General features: G+C 43.1%; 1 protein-coding gene across 1 annotated transcript in view; it reads left to right on the forward strand.

The window, feature by feature from the left end:
* Positions 1-3039: 3039 nt before the first annotated feature.
* The window catches only part of GRK4 (G protein-coupled receptor kinase 4), a 152737-nt gene continuing 129488 nt past the window's right edge, over positions 3040-26288 (forward strand). Inside the window, exon 1 of the mRNA XM_069977350.1 lies at positions 3040-3306. Within this exon, the coding sequence (XP_069833451.1) occupies positions 3255-3306 (52 nt within the window). The 5' untranslated portion in view covers positions 3040-3254. The remainder of the gene's footprint in view (positions 3307-26288) is intronic.

A 26288-nucleotide genomic window follows, 5' to 3' on the forward strand; every position in this document is an offset into this window, starting at 1 on the left:
GGAGGTACGTAGACTGCTGACCTGGTCACCTCGGACGTCCTGAGGCGGGGCGGTGGTGAGCTTCCACATCCTTTCATCCTTTCACATCTCTCCCATCTTCCTCTCTTTTCCCTCCCACCCTACGCGCTACCCACCTCCTCTTTCCCTCCTTCCTCCTGAACCCCTCTCCCCTTTCCCAGATGTTCCCTTGCCGTATCTCCTCACCCTTCCTGACCCACCCCCCTCCCCAGTGTTGAATGTATGTCGGTGTGTATTTGTGTATCTACTTTGTTCACTGTTACTGGTTTGCATATGTAACTACTGTTTGCCTAATGAGTTACGAGAGGGCTATACTCACTGTACTTACCAACCAATTGATGGAGTTGGCTGGCTTTGTCCATCCCTACTTTGGCTGGCTACAAGCTGCAAGTGACGTGTTATCCCATCAACTCCGGCCCTTTCCCCTTCACTTTTTCTTGATACTTGAGTTGTTTTGTTGGCATCTTTGACATAATTGCTGACACTTTTCAGATGCATACCTTATATATGTTTGGTCATGACTGCTCATCTCATTCTATGCTGTAAACTACTTAATAAAAACAAATTGAACCATAAGGTGTGGACTTGATGTTATACAGAATTTAATATATATATATTTTTTTTTTTTCATTTAAAGGGGTACGCCAGCGAAAATATTTTTATTTCAAATTAACTTGTTTCAAAAAGTTATATAAATCTGTAATTTACACTAAATCTCAAGTCAGGAACTGGTCAGAGCAGGAGAGGTTTTCTATAGGGATTTGCTACTGCTCTGGAAAGTTCCTGACATGGACAGAGGTGGCAGCAGAGAGCACTGTGTCAGACTGGAAAAAAATACACCATTTTCTGCAGGACATACAGCAGCTGATAAGTACTGGATCACTTGAGATTTTTAAATTAAAAGTAAATTACAAATGCATATAACTGGAGTACCCCTTTAATGAAAGCATTGGACCATGTGTAGATGAGTACACATTTTTTCCTATTTTATATGGCCCCTGCAATATATAATTTTTTTTTAAATGCCAGAATATCCCTTTAAGGGTGGGTTCACGCACGGATAAATTCTGGCGGATTCGGTCGCTAGTACCTGCTCGCGGCCACGCGTCTCCTCGCCCATGCCATAGACACAATTCTATGCTCTGGCGGATTCCGCATTCCAATTCTTTCGGTGGATAGCAGAATCTGCCCGCCCATAGAATGGTGTCAATGGAGCCGGCGGAAAGGCACACAGCTGTGAGCGGGTACGAGCGACAAAATCAGCCGGAATTTATCAGTGCGGATTCCGTAGTCTGAACCCACCCTAATGCTTCAGAACTTATTATGGATGATCCCTGGATCCTCTTCTTACTGTTTTAGAGGTTGTGGAGATTATACATTATTACTATAATCTTCATAATAAACTTTCTAGCATCCTCTGGGAAAAGGGAGAACTGTTTGAGAGTGAGTCAATTGGAAATAAGCTTTCTTAGGCGGTCACCATGTTTTAACTTTAAAGGGGTTATCCAGGATTAGAAAAAGCATGGCTACTTTTTTAGTAAAACAGCGCCACCCCTGTCCTCAGGTTGTGTGTGGTATTACAATCCAGAGTTCCACATCCAACCTGAGGACAGGAGAGGTGGCTTTTCTGGAATAAATGTTTTTCTAATCTTGTACAACCCCTTTAAAAGAGTAGAAAGACAAGGTCACACATTCACATTATACACTTCTCAGCAAACTAAAACTAACATGAGGTTTTTAATCCATATTTTGATCAGATTGTATAAACCCACTTGCCACTTAACAGACCCTTGCGGTATACAGACTTGCCAATGTCTTACACACTTGCAAAACCTATGGGATTCCGGCGATTCTGTACACTGCTGGCTTGAGTAGCGGACTACCTTACTAAAAACAACTAGTTAATGAGAAAGTTCACCGGCTCTACTGGCATAATATGTGCAGCTTAGGGGACATGTGATGGGTTAATGTCGGTCAGTGACTGGGGTGCTCCTCATAAACAGAAGGTTCATACAGATACACAGTCAAGTAAGTAGAAAAAAGATTGAGGGCACTCACCCGTCTGTTGCAAAGCTACTTTATTCCAAGGTGCAGTTTAAAAGCTCAGAGAAAACAAATCTTTCCAGAGTAGACGCCATACCGCTTCACAGCGTGGTCATGATGGCCATTTCACGCGCATGCACACTTCATCGCAGTATGGCGTCTGCTCTGGCAAGATTTGTTTTCTCTCAGCTTTTAAACTGCACCTTGGAATAAAGTAGCTTTGCAACAGACGGGTGAGTGCCCTCAGTCTTTTTTCTACTTACAGGACTACCTTACTAAGTTCTTGGGAGTTTGGACTTGCCATCACAAGCAAACAAGACAAACCCTTACAGGTCCATAACAAACCATTTTGTTGGGCCAGACGACCCCTTTAATAAACTGATACAAGCTTTGCTCTGCTGTTGGCGCAGACCGTATATTTCTGCAGAATGTGACTGCACCCTCAGGGTACGTTGACATGTGATGAATATCTTGTAGACAACAGGATATCCATTCCTTACATTCGTATGGAGTTCTTCCTGCAGATATTGCACATACATACCCTTGTAGTTATATGAATTACACCTTGTTCGGAGCACAATTTCATCATTCCATCCGGAGGTAGGGCCGTGTTGTTACATAGTAGACATTGGTATGTAGAATCTACAACCACACATAATTATTGCAGTGAATGGTGGAGAAGGGGGGGGGGGGGGTCCTGGCTGTCAATCACTTGCTCCTTTAACCCTTTACATTCTACAAGGGATTCTCTTCAGCTGCACTTAGCCTAATGTGAGAGATCCAGCTGTTTGCGCCATACTGTCTATATTACTACCCATAGACTTCTTCGTCGCAGATGTACTCTACGCAGTGTGTTCATCATTAACAAATCTCTGCTAGGTGAATGCACAGCCAGCTGTCTGGAGGTTCATTCTGCTTCTGGGAGTGGTTTCAGCCATGTCCCCTCCTCACTATAGGCAGCTCTGAGAGCAAAACAGGAAGGAAGGAGCCCAGCAGAGCAGAGAAGCAGAGCTGGAGCACACACCACTCTATGTATCCCCAATGCTAGGAGCCTGCACACAATGTGCTGCTGCTGCTGCTGCTGGAGATGAGGCTGCCCAGAGCCAGGATCTATGCAACAAGAGGGCAGCTGCTTGTCAAGGAAGCTTGCTAGGAACAGAGATGTGTGATCTGCACTGCACTCATTCCTGATCATGGAGATTGAGAACATTGTGGCCAACACTGTGTTGCTGAAAGCCAGAGAAGGTAAGAGGAGGCAGTGTGGGTGGGTGGGGAGCAGTGAGCACAGGCTGCTGCTCCATCTGCATGTAGACAGGCATGTATGGTATGTGCATAGGGGGGGATTGCTCTTGTGTGCATCCCAGGGTTATGGCAGGAATACCAGGGGGTGGGGGGCAATGCAGGGGGATACTGGTGGCTTCATGTAATGCACAGGCCAGCTCATCAATAGTCTCCTATGCTGCAGCTATGCATATATATATATATATATATATATATATATATATATATATATATAATTACACAAGTCTGCTTACTGCATTGATTCATAACTGTGACCTGCCTTTTGATAGTTTAGGCTACAGTAGTGACAGGTTAGGGATACAATGTTGCATCTTGTATCCTCTGATGTGACAATACAGTGTTTCAAGTCACTCAGCCTAACTTTGGCATGATTCATGATGAGACAATAGAAAGACAATTGAATTGTTGCGTGAACGGTTTGTAGCTGGGTGGGTTAAGTGGCACGCATTGGGTAGATTACCTGTATACTTCTGCTCTATACTTCTGCAAGGAACACATCTTATGGTTTTACTTGAAATCACTTCAACTTTTTATTTTCTACACAGTTGTGTGATTCCCATAGAGTGACAATGCTGCGTCTCATTGCGTTGCACCTAACCTGAGACCGAGTGTACGACGACTCATGGTATAAAGTGTATGACCAAAGTTGACAGCTAGAGTTTTAGCGGATGATGGTTTAGACTCACAATGGCATGGTGACCTGTGTGGGAATTATATTGTGTGATTTCTCACAGTCATCCAGCACTTAGGATACTACCAGTGTTGGCTGGCAGACTTCTTGTGTCCTCTCTCTTTTTTTTTTTTTTACTGGTTTGTCACTGTTTACCCCTTACAAACAATTACAAGATTTTTTTTTTTATTAGCTTGCGTATAAAGTAATACGTATAATTTTTTTTTTCTGAATCTTAACCCTTTCAAAGTTTACAACATTAGCAGAGAAAACCTATTCAGCTACATGTTCCGATCTGGGGCACCTACATGGATGGGTAGTGCAGGGAAACAACCTGCCAGCGGTGCCTGCCTCCCCTTGGCTGCTTTGTTTGCATAACACTGGCGTCTGCTGCATTGAGATTTGCACATAATAGATGGCGTTTACTAATATAGACGTATAGAATTTTATTATATAGTGCACATTTTCTGTAACCACCAAGCTGGCCAAGGAATAGTCGACGGTTTGTAGCCTATGCCAGGAATTCCTTTGTAAATTAATAGCATTTCATATAAATGAGCGTATTAGGCTGACAACGTATTTTGGATGCATGTGTATATATATTGCATATGCAAGTCCCAACCTGTATGTGGGTCTGATGACCCCAATTGACACCTGTCAGAAGGTGTTAATGCAGGGGTAGGGAACCTTGGCTCTCCAGTTGTTGCAAAACTACAACTCCCATCATGCATGGACAGCCAAAGCTTTAGTTTTTGGCTGTCCAGGCATGATGGGAGTTGTAGTTTTGCAACAACTGGAGAGCCAAGGTTCCCTACCTTTGTTTTAGTGTATGTTCTTTACTAGCCTTAGAAGTCGGAACTCACTTTCCATTTGCTATTGTACAGGTTAAGTTGCACAACGTAGTCAGTAGAGAACAATATCTCCTAATGCTTTTATGTTAACGGCTCGATAAATGCTCCCACATGGCGGTTCTGACTTCCATAAGAACAATGGTAATTTTTAGTTTATTCTTGCATTCGCCATCTACTCTCTGCCTCTGCTTTCCACAGAGAATTGTTTTGAACAAGTAGCCCGGTTATCTTTGTACTCCACCAAGTGCTTTATTCCCACCCATGTTGATAAGCTCTGGTTTTGACGACCATTGCAAGTCCGTGGCACAAATCGGGAACTTTTTCTATGGTGTCTCTATGAGAATAACAGAAATGAGTGGGGAAGTGTAAATGGCTCGACTATGTGCCATTCAGTTCTGTTAGGGTATGATTTAGATAGAGAGGGAGCAAGTGTAAGAGAAGCAAAGTATTGCATGGAAATGGTGCATAGCCTTCCAAAGCTAGTGGTGCATTATTGCTTTGGTGTCATGGCTGCATTGTCTATACCTCACTACAGGAGTGCGATGTCTCGCTTGTGATACATATGTAAAAATGCCCAATATTACAACCTCAGATTGTGTTCTCATCACATATAGGGATTTCCTAACATTTACCTCTGCTGAAAGATTCTGATGTATCGGACATTACCAGTATGCTCACATATAAAAGGCGTACTTCTTTATACAAGTTATACCGTCATGTGTCAGCCTGATAATGGTAAAAGGATGCTCTTCCTATAAACATAGATTGTCGGCAAAAAAAGACTCCCTGCTCCATCTAGTCTGCCCTTTTAGTATTTGCCTTCCTATTATCATATATATATATATATATATATATATATATATATATATATATATATATATATATATATATATATATATATATATATATATATATATATATATATATATATATATATATATATGTGTGTTTATCCCAGGCAGGTTTACATTCGGTTATTGTCGATTTATCAACCACATCTGCTGGAAGTTTGTTCCAAGCATCTACTACTCTTCGCCTTTGTTGGGTAAATGAATCCCTATGGATAGGCTGGATTTGTTTGCTGTTGTACACAGGAAATGCACTCTGTTATATATGACCCTTAAAGTGAAGCACTGGAGGCGGGCCGACCCACCCTTAGTGGGAGGAAACCCTAGCCCCTCCATGATAGGGTTCCATTGATTCTAATGGAGTCACGTTATGGAGGGGCTGGGGTTTCTTCCCACTAAGGGTGGGTCGTCCCGCCTCCAGTGCTTCAGCCTGGGCCTGGTGGTACAGTCACTGTAAAGGGCCTAATACACACGACGATTATCAGCTAAACAGGCCAACATTGGCCTGTGTAACGGTCCATTTACACAGAAAGATTATCTGCCAGAGATTTAAAGCCAAAGCCAGGGATGGATTTGAAAAGAGGAGAAATCTCAGTCTTTCCTTTCTGACCTGATCTCTGTTTACAGTCTGTTCCTGGCTTTGGCTTCTTATCTTTGGCAGATAATCTGTCAGGTAATCTTTCTGTGTAAATGGACCCATATAGGGATAGCAATCAGCTAAAAATAAGCAAATGATCATCCGATTGGGTCGGGAGATGTATGGCTGCGGAGTGTTGGCAGCTAGTGGCCGAGTGGACGATCCAGTGACTGGGCAGCTCTCCCCGCACATTTACTGAGCCATGTAATGGCCCCTATACACAATCCCCAAACTACAAGATCCACACTCATTAAGGGCGGGTTCACGCTACGGAATTCTTGCGGACAATGTCCACGTTATTCCGTCAGCTGTCCGCCCGCACATCTGGGCGCCTTTCCGCCGTCCCCATAGACCCCATTCTATGGGCCGGCATCTTCCGCTATGCGCTGAAAGAAGTGTCATGTCACTTCTTTCAGCGGATCGCGGAATACGCCGGCCCATAGAATAGTGTCTATGGAGCCGGCGGAAAAGCGCGTGCCCGTGCGGGCGGACAGCTGACGGAATTCCGCTGACATTGTCCGCGAGAATTCCGTAGTGTGAACCCGCCCTTATACAGAAACTCAGACCGTCTAATGGAGCCTCTAATATTCTACTGCCCAGTCTGCAGGGGAGAGGAGGAATCTGCCATTTCTAGTAGTGTTCTGTAGACTATGATCTGATTGTGAATTGAAGTGTATGCACCCTTTGAAGGCCAAGGCTTACGCAGATGTTTGCTGTCTAATCTGTAGTAAAACAGCATAATAGACACTTCCACCTGTTCTGTTTGTTTCTTAATATTTTATTGAATTGTTTTTATAGACTTATAAGAAAACTGTGAGGCATGTGTTCCTAAAGTTTTAACATTTCTTGTACAAGTGAAGGAAAAAAAGCGGTGTTTAGCAAGTGCAGTAAAAAAAAAAAAAAAAAATCTAACCATTTTTCGAACAATGGTGTGTGGAACGAACCAGAATATTCGGACACCTTATGATGATGATGATATGAGACCTACATTTTCGATTCCCCTTCCTATGGATAGCCCTAGTGGGCTGTATGGATCGATTATTCAGCACACTCTGCTTTTCCCCATAGCCGTGTTTGAAGTGGGCACCTTGGTTGCCGCTCTGGTATCCATTGGGGTGACTATTCTGATTGAAGGGTAATCTGTGTTAATCCCAATAGGGCACAGCCCACGAAGGTGCCCCAGAGGCTCCATTGTTGTCCCAGATTACAGACCCCTATGAATTTTAAAACCCATTTATTTTTTCTTTTGAATTTTTAAATAAAATAAATGCATTATAGAAGAAACCTTTTTTTTTTAAATTGACCCTGTTATCTTTTTGCCCATCCTATTTCCACAGTCTGCTAACTGTTGTGTAACATTTATCAGTATGGACCATTGCAGATGAAGAGGTCAAATTAACCCTTTAATTCTGCATCAGTTCTCCGCTCCGGAACCCCTGTTACGTCAATGTCTGCGTTCTTACGAGTCAGGCCCTCTTTATTACAATTGGTAATGTGTTCTGGGCTAAATTACCCCAGTGATGTAGTGTGCAGGAGCAGAAAAACATTAGCTCATTTGCTGCGGGGCCTCACAACTCATTTTCAGAATCCCAGAGGCACACGAGTACTTAAACATATTCCTGAGAACATTTCTAACTTTAGACACAACTTTCTATATTTAAACCGGCTATCAGAATTTCTTGCCTATTATCCAGCATGTATTGTACATTCCAATAGTTGAACGTCCAGAGGCAGCCCCCAGAGAAGGTGGTCTGGCATTGTAGGATGACGATGAGTCTAATAAAGATGAATTCCATTCATATTTCAATAAATGGCATGATGGTGATGGGGAAAAAAACATTCAAAAATAAAATATTATATATATTTTGCCAATGGACGTTTGGGAATGCAAAACTACAATTCTCATCATGCCTGGACAGCCAAAGCTAACGCTTTGGCTGTCCAGGCGTGATGGGTATTGTAGTTTTGCAACAGCTGGAGGGCTGAGGTCTCCCCATCCCTGTTTAACATGTATTTCAAGTACAGGAAACTGGTTGTCACTTTTCAAGCCCGTTCACACAGGGTCATGACACATTGAGACAACCTGCATTTGAATCTCGGCAAAGTGGGAAGGAGAAACATATCCTCACATCTTAGGGAATGCAAGTATCTGATTGTCATATTGATAAGAAAAAAAGCTTACTGCAGATTGGCTTTCCCAGATTGATGTGCGTGGGAGAGAATTGATGGATTCCAGACATTAAAGGGGTTATCCAGGCTTAGAACAACATGGCCACTAGAGATGAGCGAAATGACATTAAGTTTGGTTTTGCCTATGGCTGTATTTATGTTTTCCAGGTAGCCCTAAGGCTGCATCCATCTTTTCCAGCCACCGGAAGTCAAATTCTGAGCGTTCAGTGTTTCGTGAACCAGAACTTTAGTTTTGCTCATCTCTAATGGTCACTCTCCTACAGAAATGGCACCCTTGTCTTCAGTTTGGGTGTGGGGTTTTGCAGCTCAGTTTCCTTGAAGTAAATAGAGCTGAATTGCAATACCACACACAACCTAAGGATAGGGGTGGTGCTGTTTTTGCAAGAAAGTAGTTGTGTTTTTTCTAATCCTAGTTACCCCTTTTAACACGTACAGAATCCGCAGGAGATTTGATGGCCAAGCAAATCTGCAACTTCAGATCTGCTCGTATGTGTGAACGCACCCTATGGGTGCCTTCTCACCTACCGTATCGCAGTAGAAAATCCGCTGCGGATCCGCAGCAGATCCGCAGCGGATTTAACTAAATGAATGAACACAGCATTAAATCCGCACTTACAAATCTGCTGCGGATCCGCAGCGGATTTGACAGTGCGTATTTAATGCTGTGTTCATTCATTTAGTTAAATCTGCTGCGGATTCGCTGCGGATCTGCAGCGGATTTTCTACTGCGATACGGTAGGTGTGAAGGCACCCTATAGGAGTATTATAAAAATGTGCTCCCCCAGCCAGTGCTATTCCAATGGTATCAGTCCTCATTATGTGTTTTTTGAGGGGCAGTGATTGGCTAAATAGGCACTTCCTATGTGTTGGGATGGAGAACAGGAGGCACAAACTGTGAGAGTCTTCATGACTAGTAGCAGAGCAGCAGCTTACCCCTTCTCTCCCCGGTCTGAAACTTTTGTAAACTTTTGCCTGAGCCAAGCATCATGTGTATAGGAGGAACAGGAGAACTTTCCACCAACCGCTCTTTATAGTGTATGGCCAACTTTTATAATACCACATCTCTGCTATATTAATACAACCTACAGCAAGGAATATAGATATGGAAGGGTGTGCAGGTAGTTATGGACACAAAACTGCAATGCCTGTTAGAGTAGCTTTACTTTATGATCCTTGGTTGGCAATCCAGTTTAGAACAATATATTTTTCAGAATAAATGTGCCACAATAACTTATATCCTGCTACAGATATTGTGGACTGTTATCACCCAGCTAAGGTTTATACTGCAGTGTAAACCTGTATTCGTAAGAATGCACTGCTTACCGAGAAAAATTTAACATCACGATTCACTGTAAGCTTTAGCAGTGCAAGAATTGACCAGTTCTGCTCCATATATCCTGAATAAGTAGTCCTCTTCATGTGCGTGATCCCAGTAGTCCTGAATATTCATGAGCTCCTGCAAACTCCACCCACCAGCTGCTGATTGTCAGTTATCTATCTATGCTGTGTATAGGCAGTCACCTGTCACTCAGCAGCTGGAGGGAGGGGTGCGGCACAAATCCTATTCTTCTGCATAGGAAGGAGAACGGCAGAACAGAATGATGTACCTATAACACCGATCTGCTCAGCATTTCTATCACTATTTTATTCTGCTCTCATTTAAGGGCATAAACTTAGCTTTAAATTCCCTTTAACATCATCTACACTGTTTAGTGCCATTAATGTAGTGTTATACCAATGAAAATGGTCCCTTACGGAGTCACACTAAGTTCACTAGGTGAACTTGTTCTTATTTCTTGTATATGGATTTACTTCAGTTGTGACAATCCACAAGGTATATGATTGTAGTTGAACAGGTTTGTCTTTGTTCAGGAAATTGGTGTGGTTAGAAAATAATGAAACTGAATAGTCCTGGAATTGTATAGAACAAAATACCCTAAGGGTAGTTTCACACCTACCGGATCCACAGCGGATCTCATGCTGCGGATTAGCAGCGAGATCCACTGCTGATCCAGTCCCATTTATTTCTATAGAGCACATACTCGCAGCGGGATTGACATCCCGCTGTGAATATGTGCTATAACCCCCTGTTGTCCGCAGCCCCGCTTCCTCCCCGCCGCCGAGATCATACATTACCTGTTCTGGCGACACGGCTGCATGTCAGGCTCCCGGCTGCGGTCCCGCTTAGCCAGTTAGTGGTGCTGATTGGCTGAGCGGGACTGATGGAAGTCGGGAGTATGTGCTCTATAGAAATGAATGGGACTGGATTTCCAGAGGCACCCTAAAATAAATATAAATATAAATATATATATAATATATAATTAGTGATGAGAGAATAGTGACATATTCGAATATTCGATATTTGTATGACTATTTCCCGAATATTTGATCCCATTAAAGTCTATGGGAACAAGTATTCAATTATTGAAAAACATCAATTCGTCCACATGGAGGTAAAAACCGGAAGCTGGCGGATTTGAACGCTTATCGAATATTTGGCGAACTATTCGATAATACTCGATAGATCGAATACCTTACTATTCGATCGAATATCTATTTGATCGAACAGTATTCGCTCATCACTAATTATATATATATATATATATATATATATATATATATATATATATATATATATATATATATATAAAACAGGTAGACAACCGCAGCACTCGAAGTACAGTCAAAAAAGCGTGAAGTTTATTCCACCCAAAACTTGCGACGTTTCGCTCCCACACTTGGAGCTTTTTGACCGCTTGGCACCCACCTTCTTATACATTGAGGAGTGCTGCAGGACTTTCTTATTTTCTATATATATATATATATATATATATATATTTATACTGTATAGAGAGAGATTTATCGAACATGGTCTAAAGTGAAACTGGCTCAGTTGCCCCTAGCAACCAATCAGATTCCACCTTTCATTTTCCAAAGAGTCTGTGAGGAATGAAAGGTGGAATCTGATTGGTTGCTGGGGCAACTGAGCCTGTTTTACTTTACACCATATTTGATAAATCTCCCCCATAATGTATAAATAAAAAGGTATACATTATTTTAACAAAGTAATATAACTTTTATTAAACATTTTTCTATAACTTGTTACTTTCTGAACCTCTTTAATCTTGTCCGAATTGATCAGACAAATAGCATATTTAATATATATAATGCGGGCATAGCTATAGTGGGTGCAAGGACACCAGCATGATAAATGGCTAGTGCTGGGTGGTTGGCCCATTACAGGTCACGTGAGCCCAGTACCTACAGGTCACACCCATGACTGCACACTAATCACCATACGTGCATGTGTTATAGTGCTGTCCTGTGACATAGAATAGGCCATTGTAATAGGCTCTCTTTGGGGTACTTGGAGGTCCACAGCAACTTGCATTTTCTTAGTAACCTCTGTACAGAATAAGGGAAACCGCTTCCCTTTAGTAAGGGCCAACCATAATTTGTTAGACTACTGTTGCAAATATTGGTGCGTCTGCAAAAATAGGAAGAAGTCCAGTTTTAATAATGAATGAAGACACTGAAATCGTATTGATCTGACCGCTATTAACTTTCAAGTAGCATTTTCTGATTACGGGTAAATAAGGAGATGAAATAACTATATGCCTCATCCTGTCCGGTCTGCTGTTCTGAAGCTGCACAATATCTGTCTACTCGTCTGGTGGTAATAGTCTTATTGATCTCTGATGGCCAGATACACCCTCTATACTCCTGCACTACTCTTGTCTCCTTATGGAGAGCTGTAGACCATGCACTTACTGCGCCGGTCCCCAGGTGACCCAGGCTGCACATTTTCTAGCCATTAACAAGGATTCCCTCAATAACCATGGTTCTCAGGCACCCGGGGATGCTGGCTTGGGGCTGTCTCTGTAGAATGGATTTATGCATCTCTGCAGTCATTGATTGACTGTTGACAGTCAAGGTTTACAGAAGAAACCTGAAACCTGCCTTCAAAGCCACAGTGAGATCATTTCCTTTAATACTCTGGATTTTAACCCTTATGCATCCATCATAGCCAGCTGAGACCACACATACTAGCTGAGGTATTCTTGTAAAATCCAACGGAAGACTTTATTATGGTTTATATACCATCTATTGAGTAATACTGCAGAAAGATTTAGCAACTATTTAATCACACGTAATAAATGTGTCCAAAAAAACATGAAGCTTAAACCATGCCTTCCTGTATAAGTGGGTTACAAAAAAATACAGCTACTTTTTTGGAAAAACAGCACCACCCCTGTCCTCAGGTTGTGTGTGGTATCACAGCTCAGCTCCATACACTTCATTAGAAGTGAGCTGCAACACCACACCTAAACAGAGGACAAGAGTGGTGATGTTTCTGAAAGAAAGTGGCCGTATTTTTGTTGTTCTGGATTATCCCTTTAAGTCCACTCCAGACACAGGCCCAGCAAAAAGTAGCAAATGTCTGCACAGACAATGTGTTTGAATGAAACTTTGTTTGATGCAGATCTGCTGTGTGAAATTCCCATCAAACATGGTACATGTGAATGTACTCTTATTCTATGTTCCTACTCCAGAAACATATTGGGTAAAGGCAGCCATGTTGTTAAGTAGACAGGCTGTATTAAAGATTGTGAGCCCATCTACTTAACGTGACGGCCACCTTTACCCAATATATTCCCGAAATGGTACCATAGCCTAAAAAGTTTTTGACTTTTAGGGTCCTTTAACACACAGATATCTGACAGGAACAGACTATTAACAGGGAAAGACTTAGAATTCTCCCCGATTCCTCCCTGCCTGCCCCAGCGGGAGATACTCCAGGGAGAAGGGGCGAATCTGCGCCTTCTCTTCTGGTGTACACCTCGGGCGGGACTTTAAAGGGGTACTCCAGCGGGGGGGCACTTTTTTGCTGGGACCGGGGAGGAGGTGGCCGAGGGAAAAGACGTCCACTCACCTCCCCGGTTTCAGCGGCGGGTCCCGCGTCGCGGAGCTCCAGTCCCCGATTCCCAGCCGCTTCCGGGTGTCTTGACGCGGGCCCGAGACGATACATCTCAGGTACAACTTGAAATGATCCCGCCTCCTTCACTGAGTGGCTGATGCGGGACCCGCTGCTGGAATCGGGGAGGTGAGTGGACGTCTTTTCCCTCGGCCACCTCCTCCCCGGTCCCAGCAAAAAAGTGCCCCCCCCCTGGAGTATCCCTTTAATAAATGCCCCCCCCCCCCCATGTGTTTTAGGTTGCCCAGAAACAAATCAAATTCATTTCCCCTTAGGTTGTATAGCAAATATAGGCAGCCCTGCTGGTCCTGCTTAGCAAGTCGGCACAGTGGATGTTTGTATACAGGAGGGAAGGAGAACCTTCACCCCTCTGTCTATTGCAAAACTACAATTCCCATCATGCCTGGACAGCCAAAGCCTTGGCATTATTGGAATTGTAGTTTTACAGCAGCTGGAGGGGGGGGGGGCAGGTTCCCCATCCTTATACAGGATAGCAAGTTGGTGTATTATAGGTCATGCTTTTGCATACTAGCCAATAGTTCGAGCTTTTCCCATCGTAAACTATTATTTAACTGAAGACTGCAATAAATTATCTGCGTCAGTGTAGATTGAAGAGAGTGAATGTTTAATCAAGTTTGACATTTAAAGGGGTTGTCTAGCGTTACAAGCATGGAAACATTTTACCTGTCCACTGTTTGTGTGCAATACAAGGTACTTAAAGGGCTACTCCAGCAAAAATCCTTTTCTTTCAAATCAGCTTTATAGATTTGTAATTTACTTCTATTTAAAAATGTCAAGTCTTCCAGTACTTATTGCCTGCTGTATGTCCTGCAGGAAGTGGTGTATTCTTTACAGTGTGAGACAGTGCTCTCTTCTACCACCTTTGTCCATGTCTGCTGCTCTGGACAGTTCCTGACATGGACAGAGGTGGCAGAAGAGAGCACTGTGTCACACTGGAGAGAATACACCACTTTCTGTAGGACATACAGCAGCTGATAAGTACTGGAAGACTTGAGATATTTAAATAGAAGTAAATTATAACAGTATATAACTTTCTGTTGATTTGAAAGAAAGATTTTTGCTGGAGTACCTGTTTAAAGGGAATGTGTCATCAGAGAATGACCTATTGTTTCAAACAAGTTTTTTTTTTTATATTAAACGTATTAAAAAAAGTTTTTTTTTGTTTTTTTATTTAATTTTTTAAATTCTATTATGTTATAAATGGTCACATAATCTTTTCAATCTGACCGCTGAAGGTTGTTATACATCTTCAATAGCTGTTGGGTCCTCCCCGTCAACAGCAATGTTCAGCATGGCAAAATGTTCTTGAGTGCTCTATGGGGAGGTGTATTCTTCTGCCAGAGAGCTCTGTTCGTGGCTTATCTGTTCAAGAACAAAGGGGTTGGATGATGATTTTTTATTTTTTTTTATTTTTATAACTTCCGACCTCTATCTTTACTGACATCATCCCCCCCCCCCCCCCCCCCCCCCCCCCCACACACACACACACACACACACACACTCTCTTTATTGATGGTCGAGGAAACTATAAAGTGTATGCGGACGCTTTCTAACCTGTAGAGAAAACTTCCAAGAATTCTAACTGACAAGATTATAGTGAAAGGTGGCACCAGTAGATAGATAATAGATGATCACGCCATTCACAAGAGGTGATGGTCAAAGATCAGCCCCCTCCTGCAAAATGACCTTTGCACAGGTCACAGAGCATGCCTAGAAATGTCTCCCATACAAGGCTATAGGGTCCCCTCCAATCTGTTTCCTATAATAATGGAAACGTCTACGACTGTCCCATACATCTTGCTGCAGAAACAGCCATGTCTCATAATTCTGTGCAACGAATTGTCTGCTTGTGACTCTCTTTACTCTTCTACAGAACAAACTTTTATCAGGGAGGAGTTATTAGATTAAACTGGTATGATTGAGTTGTTGATAATCAGGGAGTGTGATTCTGCGAGTGCCGAACAACCTTAAATAACACTGTACTATTATAAGAGACCTTTATACCTAAGGTTCACCTGACCACATGTAGAAGGGCTCTGAATAATGCGGAGGACTTGCATAAATGGATGTGGTTGCATTTACCTGAATAGAGAGACAACCTGTAAAATTGGTTATAGACGTCTATACGTATATATTACAGCATCAGTTTCTCAGCACACTGACGTATCATTAGGAGCAGCAGAAGTCTAAATTCTGCTAAAAGATTCTCAAGATGTTCAGGAAATTTTCCACTGTCCTAAATGGAGCCATTTAGAAGTGTTTAGCAGCCATGCATTACCACCGTCATATAGATCCTACAACCAACTGGACTAACATAGGAGGGGTGACTCTTCATAGTTTGGCTGGTGTCCGAGAGAGCAGAATGAGGTCATGGGTTTACACAGCCATATTAGAGCTTTCCTTTTAATATGGATCTGTAATATGGAACCCAAAAAATCTATGGTGCCATATTATACCTCCCTTGCTAAATCTATGACGCTATATTCTATTCTACCTCCTTAAAAAATCCATGGCACCATATTCTACCTATTTACAGAAATCTGTGGAGCCATATGGTTACTCCATATAGGAATCTATGAATCCATATTCTATCTCCTTACAGAAATCTATGAAGCTATAGGCTACCTATTATAGAAAGACTATTGACTTCCTCCTTTATAGAAAGCTATGGACCCATAGGGCTACCTCCTTATAGAAAGCTATGGAGCCATAGGCTACCTCCTTATAGAAAGCTATGGAGCCATAGGCTACCTCCTTATAGAAAGCTATGGAGCCATAGGCTACCTCCTTATAGAAAGCTATGGAGCCATAGGCTACCTCCTTATAGAAAGCTATGGAGCCATAGGGCTACCTCCTTATAGAAAGCTATGGAGCCATAGGCTACCTCCTTATAGAAAGCTATGGAGCCATAGGGCTACCTCCTTATAGAAAGCTATGGAGCCATAGGGCTACCTCCTTATAGAAAGCTATGGAGCCATAGGGCTACCTCCTTATAGAAAGCTATGGAGCCATAGGCTACCTCCTTATAGAAAGCTATGGAGCCATAGGCTACCTCCTTATAGAAAGCTATGGAGCCATAGGGCTACCTCCTTATAGAAAGCTATGGAGCCATAGGGCTACCTCCTTATAGAAAGCTATGGAGCCATAGGGCTACCTCCTTATAGAAAGCTATGGAGCCATAGGGCTACCTCCTTATAGAAAGCTATGGAGCCATAGGGCTACCTCCTTATAGAAAGCTATGGAGCCATAGGGCTACCTCCTTATAGAAAGCTATGGAGCCATAGGGCTACCTCCTTATAGAAAGCTATGGAGCCATAGGGATACCTCCTTATAGAAAGCTATGGAGCCATAGGGCTACCTCCTTATAGAAAGCTATGGAGCCATAGGGATACCTCCTTATAGAAAGCTATGGAGCCATAGGTTACCTCCTTACAAGAAGGGATTCTATATAGCTCCATACAGAGTATTACATGGCATATTCCCTTAATATGAGGGTATTTGCCATTGGGAACATGAAGTTTAGAATACTTCTGCACAATACAGAGGCGCCATATAGTGAATCACAGATTGTCTACAGCAATGTAATAAAACCATAGGGAGGCCTGGTGTTGCTGTACAGGTGGGTGACTTGTGATCCTTCAGTATGTTTATGGGGGGGATCTATGACAATCTCTCTCTCCCCATTGGGTTAAAACAATGTATTATCTGTTTTGTACTGTATCGGGGGGTGATATATATATATATTTTTTTTTATTTTATTTTATTTTATTTTTTATTTGGAGGGACGGCTTTCTTTTACTCTGTGTGCCCTATTCGTAATGTATGTATTACGTCTGCATCGTTGTGTAATTATTAGCTTTCTGCCTCAAAGCAGTGTTATGCTCCAGGAGTACTTCACCCAGCAACCCATTATAGAGGGCTGTAAATAAATGATGATGCCAAATGGTAAAAGCACAAGCAAGAGTGACTTCAGTTCACTTTTTTAAGTGCATTAATATTTCAGGAAAACTACGGATACAGAGCTCCTCTAAAAGCCAGGATGTTTTTTTTCCATAGACCCATCCTGTTATGTAAAGGCAGTATCGGATATTCGATTTTAGGGGGTGACTTTGTGCGGGTTAGGTGGGGAGTGCAAAGATGATTGGTATAGTACAAACATGTATCAGTAAAGTGTAACCCTTCTTTAAACCTCATCTTTATGTCCGGATGTGCGGCTCAAGTCTTGCAGCACTGAAGCGGCCATGTCTGTATTGTATACTCCATGGAATAACTGAATAGGGAAGGATACTGATCTGTAGTGGCACTCCACATCCCTTTCAATATTTATATTGCAGTCCTGCTTTATGTTACAATAAGATAATAACAAGTATGAAAGGAACAGTTAGTCTCACTATGGGCAGCAACATATCAAAAGTTATGTTTGAGTGGTATACCCCTTTAAAGGGGTTCTCCAGCCCGGTGGTATTTTTTAGCTATGGCCGGGGATGGGGTGGTTATGGACGGCGGAGGTCACTTACCTCCCCGGTTTCAGCGCTGGGGTTTCGTATCGCGCCTGGTGTGAGCTGCCGCATGGGACGTGACGTCTCAAGGCAGCTTAGCCATTCTGCAGCCGTAGCAAAGTCCCGCCTCAGGCACTTAATGGCTGAGCTGCCTTGAGACGTCACGTCTCACGCGGCAGCTCACACCAAGAGGTGGCCGCGGGACGGGTGTACGGGGCGGCGCGATCCGGGACCCAGCGCTGGAACGGGGTATAACTGAAAAATACCCCTAGGCCGGAGTACCCCTTTAAAGACTCCAATCTTAGACATTTATGGCATATCTACAGAGTCTTGGCTTGTCAAGATAGACATACTACTTTAGTATGACAGAGTTATTTAACTGATCCCATTCTAACAAATTACATAGCTGCTATTAGTAGGCTCCCAATAATTATTTAGTGCGTGAGTCATTGTAGCCCTAAACCTTTTATATGAATTTTTTTCTGCTTACAGCGAGACTTGGACACAAAGGAAAATGCCATTTAATGGGTTACTGAATCATTATGGCAATACAGATGTGCTTATTCAGTGGTATTAGCTGAGAAAAGAGCACAGTATGCTGATCATTGGTGGCTCCGCTCTGCCGACTGATCAAGGCTAATAGCATGCCCTCATCTGATAAAAGTTAATAATAATTACATAATAAAAATAACATAATAAAACGTGTCTAGATTTACCGATCACAATGAACGTTCCCTCTATTCTATTCCACATTACTGATAAGTCAGCTGTTCGCGTAGCCTTGATTGTCCCTTAACTGTAGAAGAACATTGATCCTGTGAGGAATCTGATTGCTATTACTAGTCCAGGAGGAATTGTTCTTTCCTTCCCAAAGTACAATTGACAAATGTTTCTCTAGAGTTTTCTTCCAGTCTTTTTGTAAATCGATAAAGTATAAATATAAGATGAGTGTAGTATCAATATCCTCCCAACAATAAGTTTAGGTTGATCCATAGCCGACTAAAAATGTAAGGTATAGCCATGTAGTCATTTCCTTATATATTCCGTAAATATGTACAATAATAAGAAATTACTTTTGTTTTGCATAATAAATTTCTACAAATGATTGGACAAACACCCCCCCCCCCCCCCTTCCCGTTTTTTATTTTTTGTAGGCTCTTGGGTTTTTGAGTTGATTGGTGTGTCAAGGTCTACTGTTTCCTTAATACAGTGGCTTTGCTACCATGGAGGCAGAACACACAACTGCTATGGGGCTTTGGGGCAGGGGGGGGCCCGGTCCCCCATCGGCAAAACACTCCTGTCTCTTCATGATATTAGCAGGTGGCACTGTCAGCTCACTCACCAACAAAATCTTCCTTCCCCCAGAGAGCCTGCATCTCATGCATCCCCCAACAGTAGGGTCAGATGCGGCAGCCCTGCTGGCACACAATACTTCTTCAGCCCCATCCTCCTTTGGATATATGCATGGTGGGGGTAGCCCATGTAGGATTCATGAGACCCTGTACAGTTTCCTAAAATGAGTAACCGGGGAGGATTTAAGTAAAACTTAAAGGGGTTGTCCGGCGATAAAAAATTATTCACAGAATAACACACATTACAAAGTTATACAACTTTGTAATGTATGTTATGTCTGTGAATGGCCCCCTTCCCCGTGTTTCCCCCCACCCACGCTAGACCCGGAAGTGTGGTGCATTATACTCACCGCATCTCGTGTCGTCCACGGTCTCCGATCCTCAGCAGTTACGTCTTCTTCGGGAGGCCGGCGGATCTTCCCGAGTGCCGGCCGCCCTCTGCAGCGTCATCCGAAGCTCAGCCGCGATTGGCTGAGCATAGTTATGCTCAGCCAATCGCGTCTGAGCTTCGGATGACGCTGCAGAGGGTGGCCGGCACTCTGGAAGATCCGCTGGCCGCCCGAAGAAGACGTCACTGCTGAGGATCGGAGACCGTGGTCGGCATGTGACAGGTAATGTATAGCGCACCACACTTCCGGGTACACGGGTGGGGGTGGTGGGACACGGGGAAGGGGGCCATTCACATACATAACATACATTACAAAGTTGTATAACTTTGTAATGTGTGTTATTCTGTGAATAATTTTTTATCGCCGGACAACCCCTTTAAGTAATTTAAGTAAAATTTATGTAAAAAATACCCCCAAAATTATAGCCCCTTACATGTTTGCAGAGTTAAATACAAGCTTAAAGGTAGCAATACACATTGGATAAAAGTAGGTTGATGGGTTAAACAATAATCTGAACAATCTTTTTAAACATACACATTTTAGTCCATATTGACCATTAAGGCTATGTTTACACGTACAGGATCCGCAGCAGATTTGAAGATTCAAAGCAAATCAAATCTGGGCCATCAAATCTGTTGCGGATCTGCTATGGATCCTGTACGTTTAATAAAGGCATCCTAAGGGTGCCTTCACACATACCGACTCGCAGCAAAAAACTCGCAAGTTCCTGCTACGAGCCGAGGTCCTGGAAGGCCCCTATCACTACATACAAGCAGTGGTCTGAAAGACGGCTGCGTGTATGTAATGCAGCCGCCCCCTTAACCCCTTCGGCTCCCGCACCGCTGTCTCCATACATTACCTGACTCTGGCTGCACTGGGTCCCGGCGTCTTGCTCTGCCGCCCAGCCAATCAGTGTGTTGCCCAGCCGCAGCCACTGATTGGCTGGGCGGCAGAGCAGGACCCTGTGACCCCGTGCAGCCAGAGCCAGGTAATGTATGGAGACAGCGGTGCGGGAGCCGAAGGGGTTAAGGGGGCGATTGCATTACATACACGCAGCGGTCTTTCAGACCACTGCTTGTATGTAGTGATAGGGGCCTTCCAGGACCTCGGCTCGTAGCAGAAACTCGCAGCGAGTTTTTTGCTGCAAGTCTGTATGTGTGAAGGCACCCTAAAGGTTCAAATTGCCCATAGGATCAGTGACATTGACTAAAGGACCAGTGATCTTTTTTGGAACATTCTCAGAATATTCTTCATTCTCAGAATATTCTTCAGATCATAAGTAAAGGAATGATCTTTTTCGAACAATCTTTTGACTGACCATCGTCCGAAAATTTTTTCCATTGTAGCCAACTTCTTTACAGAAGATAACCCTGTCATCAGATGGGTAAAATGATTGTTTGTTAAGTGAATGACTACTTTGTGTCGAATTGTACAGTTTCATGAACTTTAAGGGACTCTAGTGTAAAAGTTAAAAAATCATTAAAGAGGCTTTCCCACTAAGAACATTTACCACCTGTCTACAGTATAGGCGATGAGTGTATGATCACTGCGGACCCCATCACTCGTCTCTTTAGGCCGCTACAATAAATTGAGTGGCAGGTTGCAAAAACAGAGACTCTGTACTAGTGATTGGTGGGGGGGCCCAATGACGGGATCCACAGAGATCACACATTTATGATTTATATTGTGGATAGATGAAAAAGTAGGGAAACCCAAAGAATTACCTATTAAGAGTAAATAAAAATGGGTGGTTGTCTTAACTGGATAACCCCTTTTAAAGGAATGGAAGGATTAAAGGACTTCATGGAGCGTCATAACTTCAACCATTGCTGTTCAGACGTGTCTAGAAATAACATGCCTCAGATTGAACCTGACGTTTCCTTCATATTTTGTCTCCTTAAAAAAAAAAAAATAGGAGTTAATATTACATACAAACTTTGGATTTTATTGACGTCATCTAGAAAAACAAGTCTTAGGGATTGGTATTTCAGCCATTGAAGACTGTGTTGTTCTTTTTGAAGCAGAGGAAGCGTTTGGTATTAGGATTTCTCTGATGTGAAAAGTGATATGCCGTCTACATTTACCCACAGCAGTAGGGGTTTTTATGATGTAAGAAATGGCAATTAAATTGCTCCATGTGGTTGACAGTGTGAGTGAAGTTCTGAACATTGTTGTTATAAGAAGGACGAAAGCACTTCTTAATATATTGTCTCTACGTGAACATGTTTCGGCCTGACAAAAGGCAAGTCTATAGACGTCTGCTATGGTTTAATTTGCTACTTTGCTACTGCTTAGTGTGTTGTTCACTTACATGTAGCATGAAATGAGAATTGGTATGGTATGATGCTTGATGGCTACTGCCCTTTTTGTACATTATTACACTGTGGACAACTGCCAAGCATGTCCGTCATCTGTCTCCGATGGCCCTGCCGTCCATCCTTTTGCCTAGAGTCTTATCAATTGATAGGATTTTTATTGTCAAGGTAAATTTGATACAGAATTTGGCAAGGATTCTGCACTGAAATCTGCATTTGACTTGTTTGAACTATTCCATACACTTAATACAAAAGTCGGCCAAACCCACTGCTGGTGTTGGGTTCGGGACCGGGTATATGGGGGGGCCCTCCAGATTCTCCACCAATAGATGATATTTGTTAAGATAGGGGTTTGGGCGTGATGATATTTCATTGTCCTTTTTGGTCTCAGATGGCTAAGCCAGACCTAGAGGGAACACAGGGATGTTTTACTGTGCCAAAAGTTTGTGTATGAGAGGACAGGAGTGAAACCTTGTGAACAATTCATATTAAAGGTGTATAGGACCCCTAACACACCAGATAATTAGCTTCCTCTGTTTTGGGAATTGACCTTCAGTAGATTTGGGAATTGACCTTCAGTAGATAAGCTATCAGTTGATATATCTATTGAACCCATGAAGTTGTCATCTAGTACAATAACCTTCACAGAATGACTATGAACCACAAGCCAAAAAGTAGAAAGTAACCATCTAAAATCTTGGAGTAGCTTTAGAATATAGAATATTTTGAATAAATATCTGGTACACATACATAGGGGCAGGTTCAAAATCTTCTCCGTGTCCCAACATTATTATAAAAAAATAAAAATTGTAAAATGATAGACCAAGCTGTCGATCCTTATGTCAGATATGTTATAAAAATATATAAAAAAATTATAGACCAAGCTGCCGATCATTCTCTCAGATACAGTATATCTTTGTTCTCGCCGACCCATCAGATAGAGGACTTTCTGTGATGGCCAACCAATTGAATATTTGAATTGAATTTTTTTTCGACCAACAGTTAGTCCAGAGAAATACAAAGTGTTGCTCTGCCGCCTATTAAACAAGATTATTCAAAATGCAATCGGATTATATGTTGATCATGCTCAGATTATGTCATGATTATTTGTGCAGAGCTTTGTTTGTATAAATTGAGTCACATATGACTCGGAGGGATTTGTATCTTTCACTTACTAAGTGTCCGTGAAAATTCTGTTCAGTTTTTGGCAACTACCACATAAGAGCTTGGAAGCAGGAAAATGATGTCAGGCATAATTGTAATTTATATTATGCAATAAAAACAGTCTTGGAGTTACATGAACACTCGGCATGTTAGATTTTTGGTTCTTTTTTAATGATCATCTCCAAAAAAAACAACTTTGGGTTTATCCGCAGATTTCCGCTTTGTGGCCCAGCATAGGTCCTGGTTGCTTAGGAAAACTTACATTTTGGGTTGATTTACTCTTTAATGTATATAAAATGGTGTCGGGACCAGATTTATACTCTACATTGTGCGCTCCTAACCTACAAAATTGGTTTTAAAACCCCAGTAGACGTCGAGTCGGGAACATGAAGGAGGCAAATGTATTTTTATGCCGTTACTTTACTGCTAACAAGACGACATGACAGGCATCGGGTACGTGCTCCAAACACATTTTACTAGAAGATGACCAGTTTCCAGACTGTTACCTTCTCAGATTACCATTCCTGAAGATGAGATTTCATCTGTTTGTAGGGGAAATAATTTCCCAGACATAAAACTGTATTCAGTAAGACTCTCGAAGATACTTCATAGATGTTTTGAAATGATTTGTTCAATCTGCCCTTGTTGCACTGAAGTTTTGTTTTGTAGGGGATGTGTTCTTGACCTCTGCAGGCAAAGATTACATTATTTTGGGGATGTGTTCTGGTTAGCATATCTGATTGTCATAAACACCCCTTTAAATCTTGGGATAAACTTGTGAATGGGATGGCGGTGTATATGCTTGGCCACCATTCAGTTTACTCTCTATTGTTCTTCACCTACCTTCAGACGTTCCATTAAGGGTATGTTCACACTTCGGAATCGGCAAAGAATTTCAACCGGAGTTTGCGCCGCGGACTCCGCTTCAAATTCTGCCTGTCCCATTAATTCAGTGGGATTTCTCAAGCGCCATCTGCCCAAAGAATAGACGGTCAATTCTTGAGAAATACCATTGAGAAATACCGCTTGATAAATTCCATTGAATCAATGGGACAGGCAGAATTTCAAGTGGAGTCCAAGGCGCAAAGTGAATGAAGTGGGGGTAAACATGCGTTTGCACCATGTACGTTGGAGACAACTGTCCTGTCCTCTAGTATTGTGATCAGTTCAGGGCCGTCTTAACAGCATTATGGGCCCCTGGGCAGAGGTGCGAATTGGGCCCCCCCCAACCGCCGCCATGAAATCCCCCACATCTTTGCATATAGTGCCCCCCATAGTAGCCAGTGCCCCCCATAGTAGCCAGTACCCCTATAGTAGCCAGTGTCCCCCAAAACAACAAACCAGTTACTCACCCGTCCGCCGGCCCCAGCAGCTGATGTCTCCCGTCAGCGCGCCACTCCCGACATCGTCCGGCAAAGGCAGCGGGGTACAGAGAGACTGCCTGTTCCGGAAGTGTCCTGCAGCCTCCATCATGAATGATAGAGGCTGCACAACACTCCGGGACACAGGCAGCATCTCTGTACCCCGCTGCCTGTTCCTGGAGGATGACTGGAGCGCACTGACTGGAGACATCAGCTGCTGGGGCCGGCGGACGGGTGAGTTCCTGGACCGCCCGCCCTTTCTATCGCCACTTAGCTGAGCCAATCAGAAGCCCAGGAAAGTGCTGCTCATTGCACTTTCCTGGGCTTCTGATCGGCTCAGCTGAGAAGCGATAGAAGGGGCGGGCGGAGGGGGTCGCTCAGGTCCGCTCACTATGCATATGCACAGTGAGCGGCAATACAGGGGGCGGGCGGGACGGCTTCCTTGCGGTGCTCAGCACTTCTTGGAAGCAGTCTTCGCTTTATAGGACGCACTTAGTTTTATAAGTGCGTCTTATAAAGCAAAAAATACAGGTATGTCCCAGAGGGCAGGGGCCCCCTAAGACGCAAGGGCCCCCGGGCAGCCACCTACCCTGCCCAATGGGTAAGATGGCCCTGGATCAGTTGGGGTCCCAGCCTCAGCAAGAAGTGGGGTCTATGTCTCCTCTTGATCTTTACCCTTTTTTTCGCTCCAGGATGTGGAAGCATAACTTCTGCAGCAAGAAGACACCAGGTCTCTCCACAAGTGTGGTCTTGGTGTGGGCAGCAGATGGTTTCCCAAGAACCAGACAGAATTGGTGGAAGGCATCGGGAAACACGAAGAGTATACTTTGTCAACAAGCCGGGTTGTTAACAGGAGAGTCAGCACAGTACCAGAGATGAGACTGGTATCCTAGCAGATAGGTGAAGGATCAGGGCTTTCAAGGCAGGTCAGGCAATCCGAGCCGGCAACAGGAGAGGTACGTGGTACAGGTCAGGTCATAAGTGTAATCCGAAGAACAGGTCAGAATTCACAGACAAAATTAGCAGAATAGCAGAAACACACCTTCACTTTTAATCCAATAACGTTCAGATGGGGGAGGGGATTCTGAAGGTGGTAGCAGTAGCAGGTGGAGAGAAGCTGCCTGTACACATCCAGAGCAATTGACCGCCTGTACACCCTAGTGGCTAGTGATGTCATTGCAGCAGAAGGTGTAGAAGACATGAGCAGCCCCAGGATGAGCATGGAGCACAGCAGAGAAGCCAACAGGACGCGTCTCGTCCGGCAACGTTACATGTTACATACGTAAGATTGGAATAACCATTTACTATAGATAGAAAAGTTTTAACCATGACATAATGGACGTATGCTTCCTGTGTTTTGCTTTTATTTTACAACATTAAATCCTAGCCTTACCCTAAGTAAACCACCCCGTCTATTTCTTTTCCTTTTTTTTTTTTTCCTTGGAGGACAGCTTCTTGTCCTCTCAGCATGACTACAGTATTAATATGTGACCTGCATACACACGCCTCGTCTGGGAGTAATCATTACAACCTTTGTTAGCCCACTGACACTTGTGACTCATCACTTTGTGACATAAAAAAATATTCAGCTGAAAAATATGGTAAATTGCATTGATGTCATAAGCACGTAAGAAGCTCTGTTCTATATACCAG

This window comes from Dendropsophus ebraccatus, chromosome 7 (assembly GCF_027789765.1).
Source record: "Dendropsophus ebraccatus isolate aDenEbr1 chromosome 7, aDenEbr1.pat, whole genome shotgun sequence".
NCBI lineage: Eukaryota > Metazoa > Chordata > Amphibia > Anura > Hylidae > Dendropsophus > Dendropsophus ebraccatus.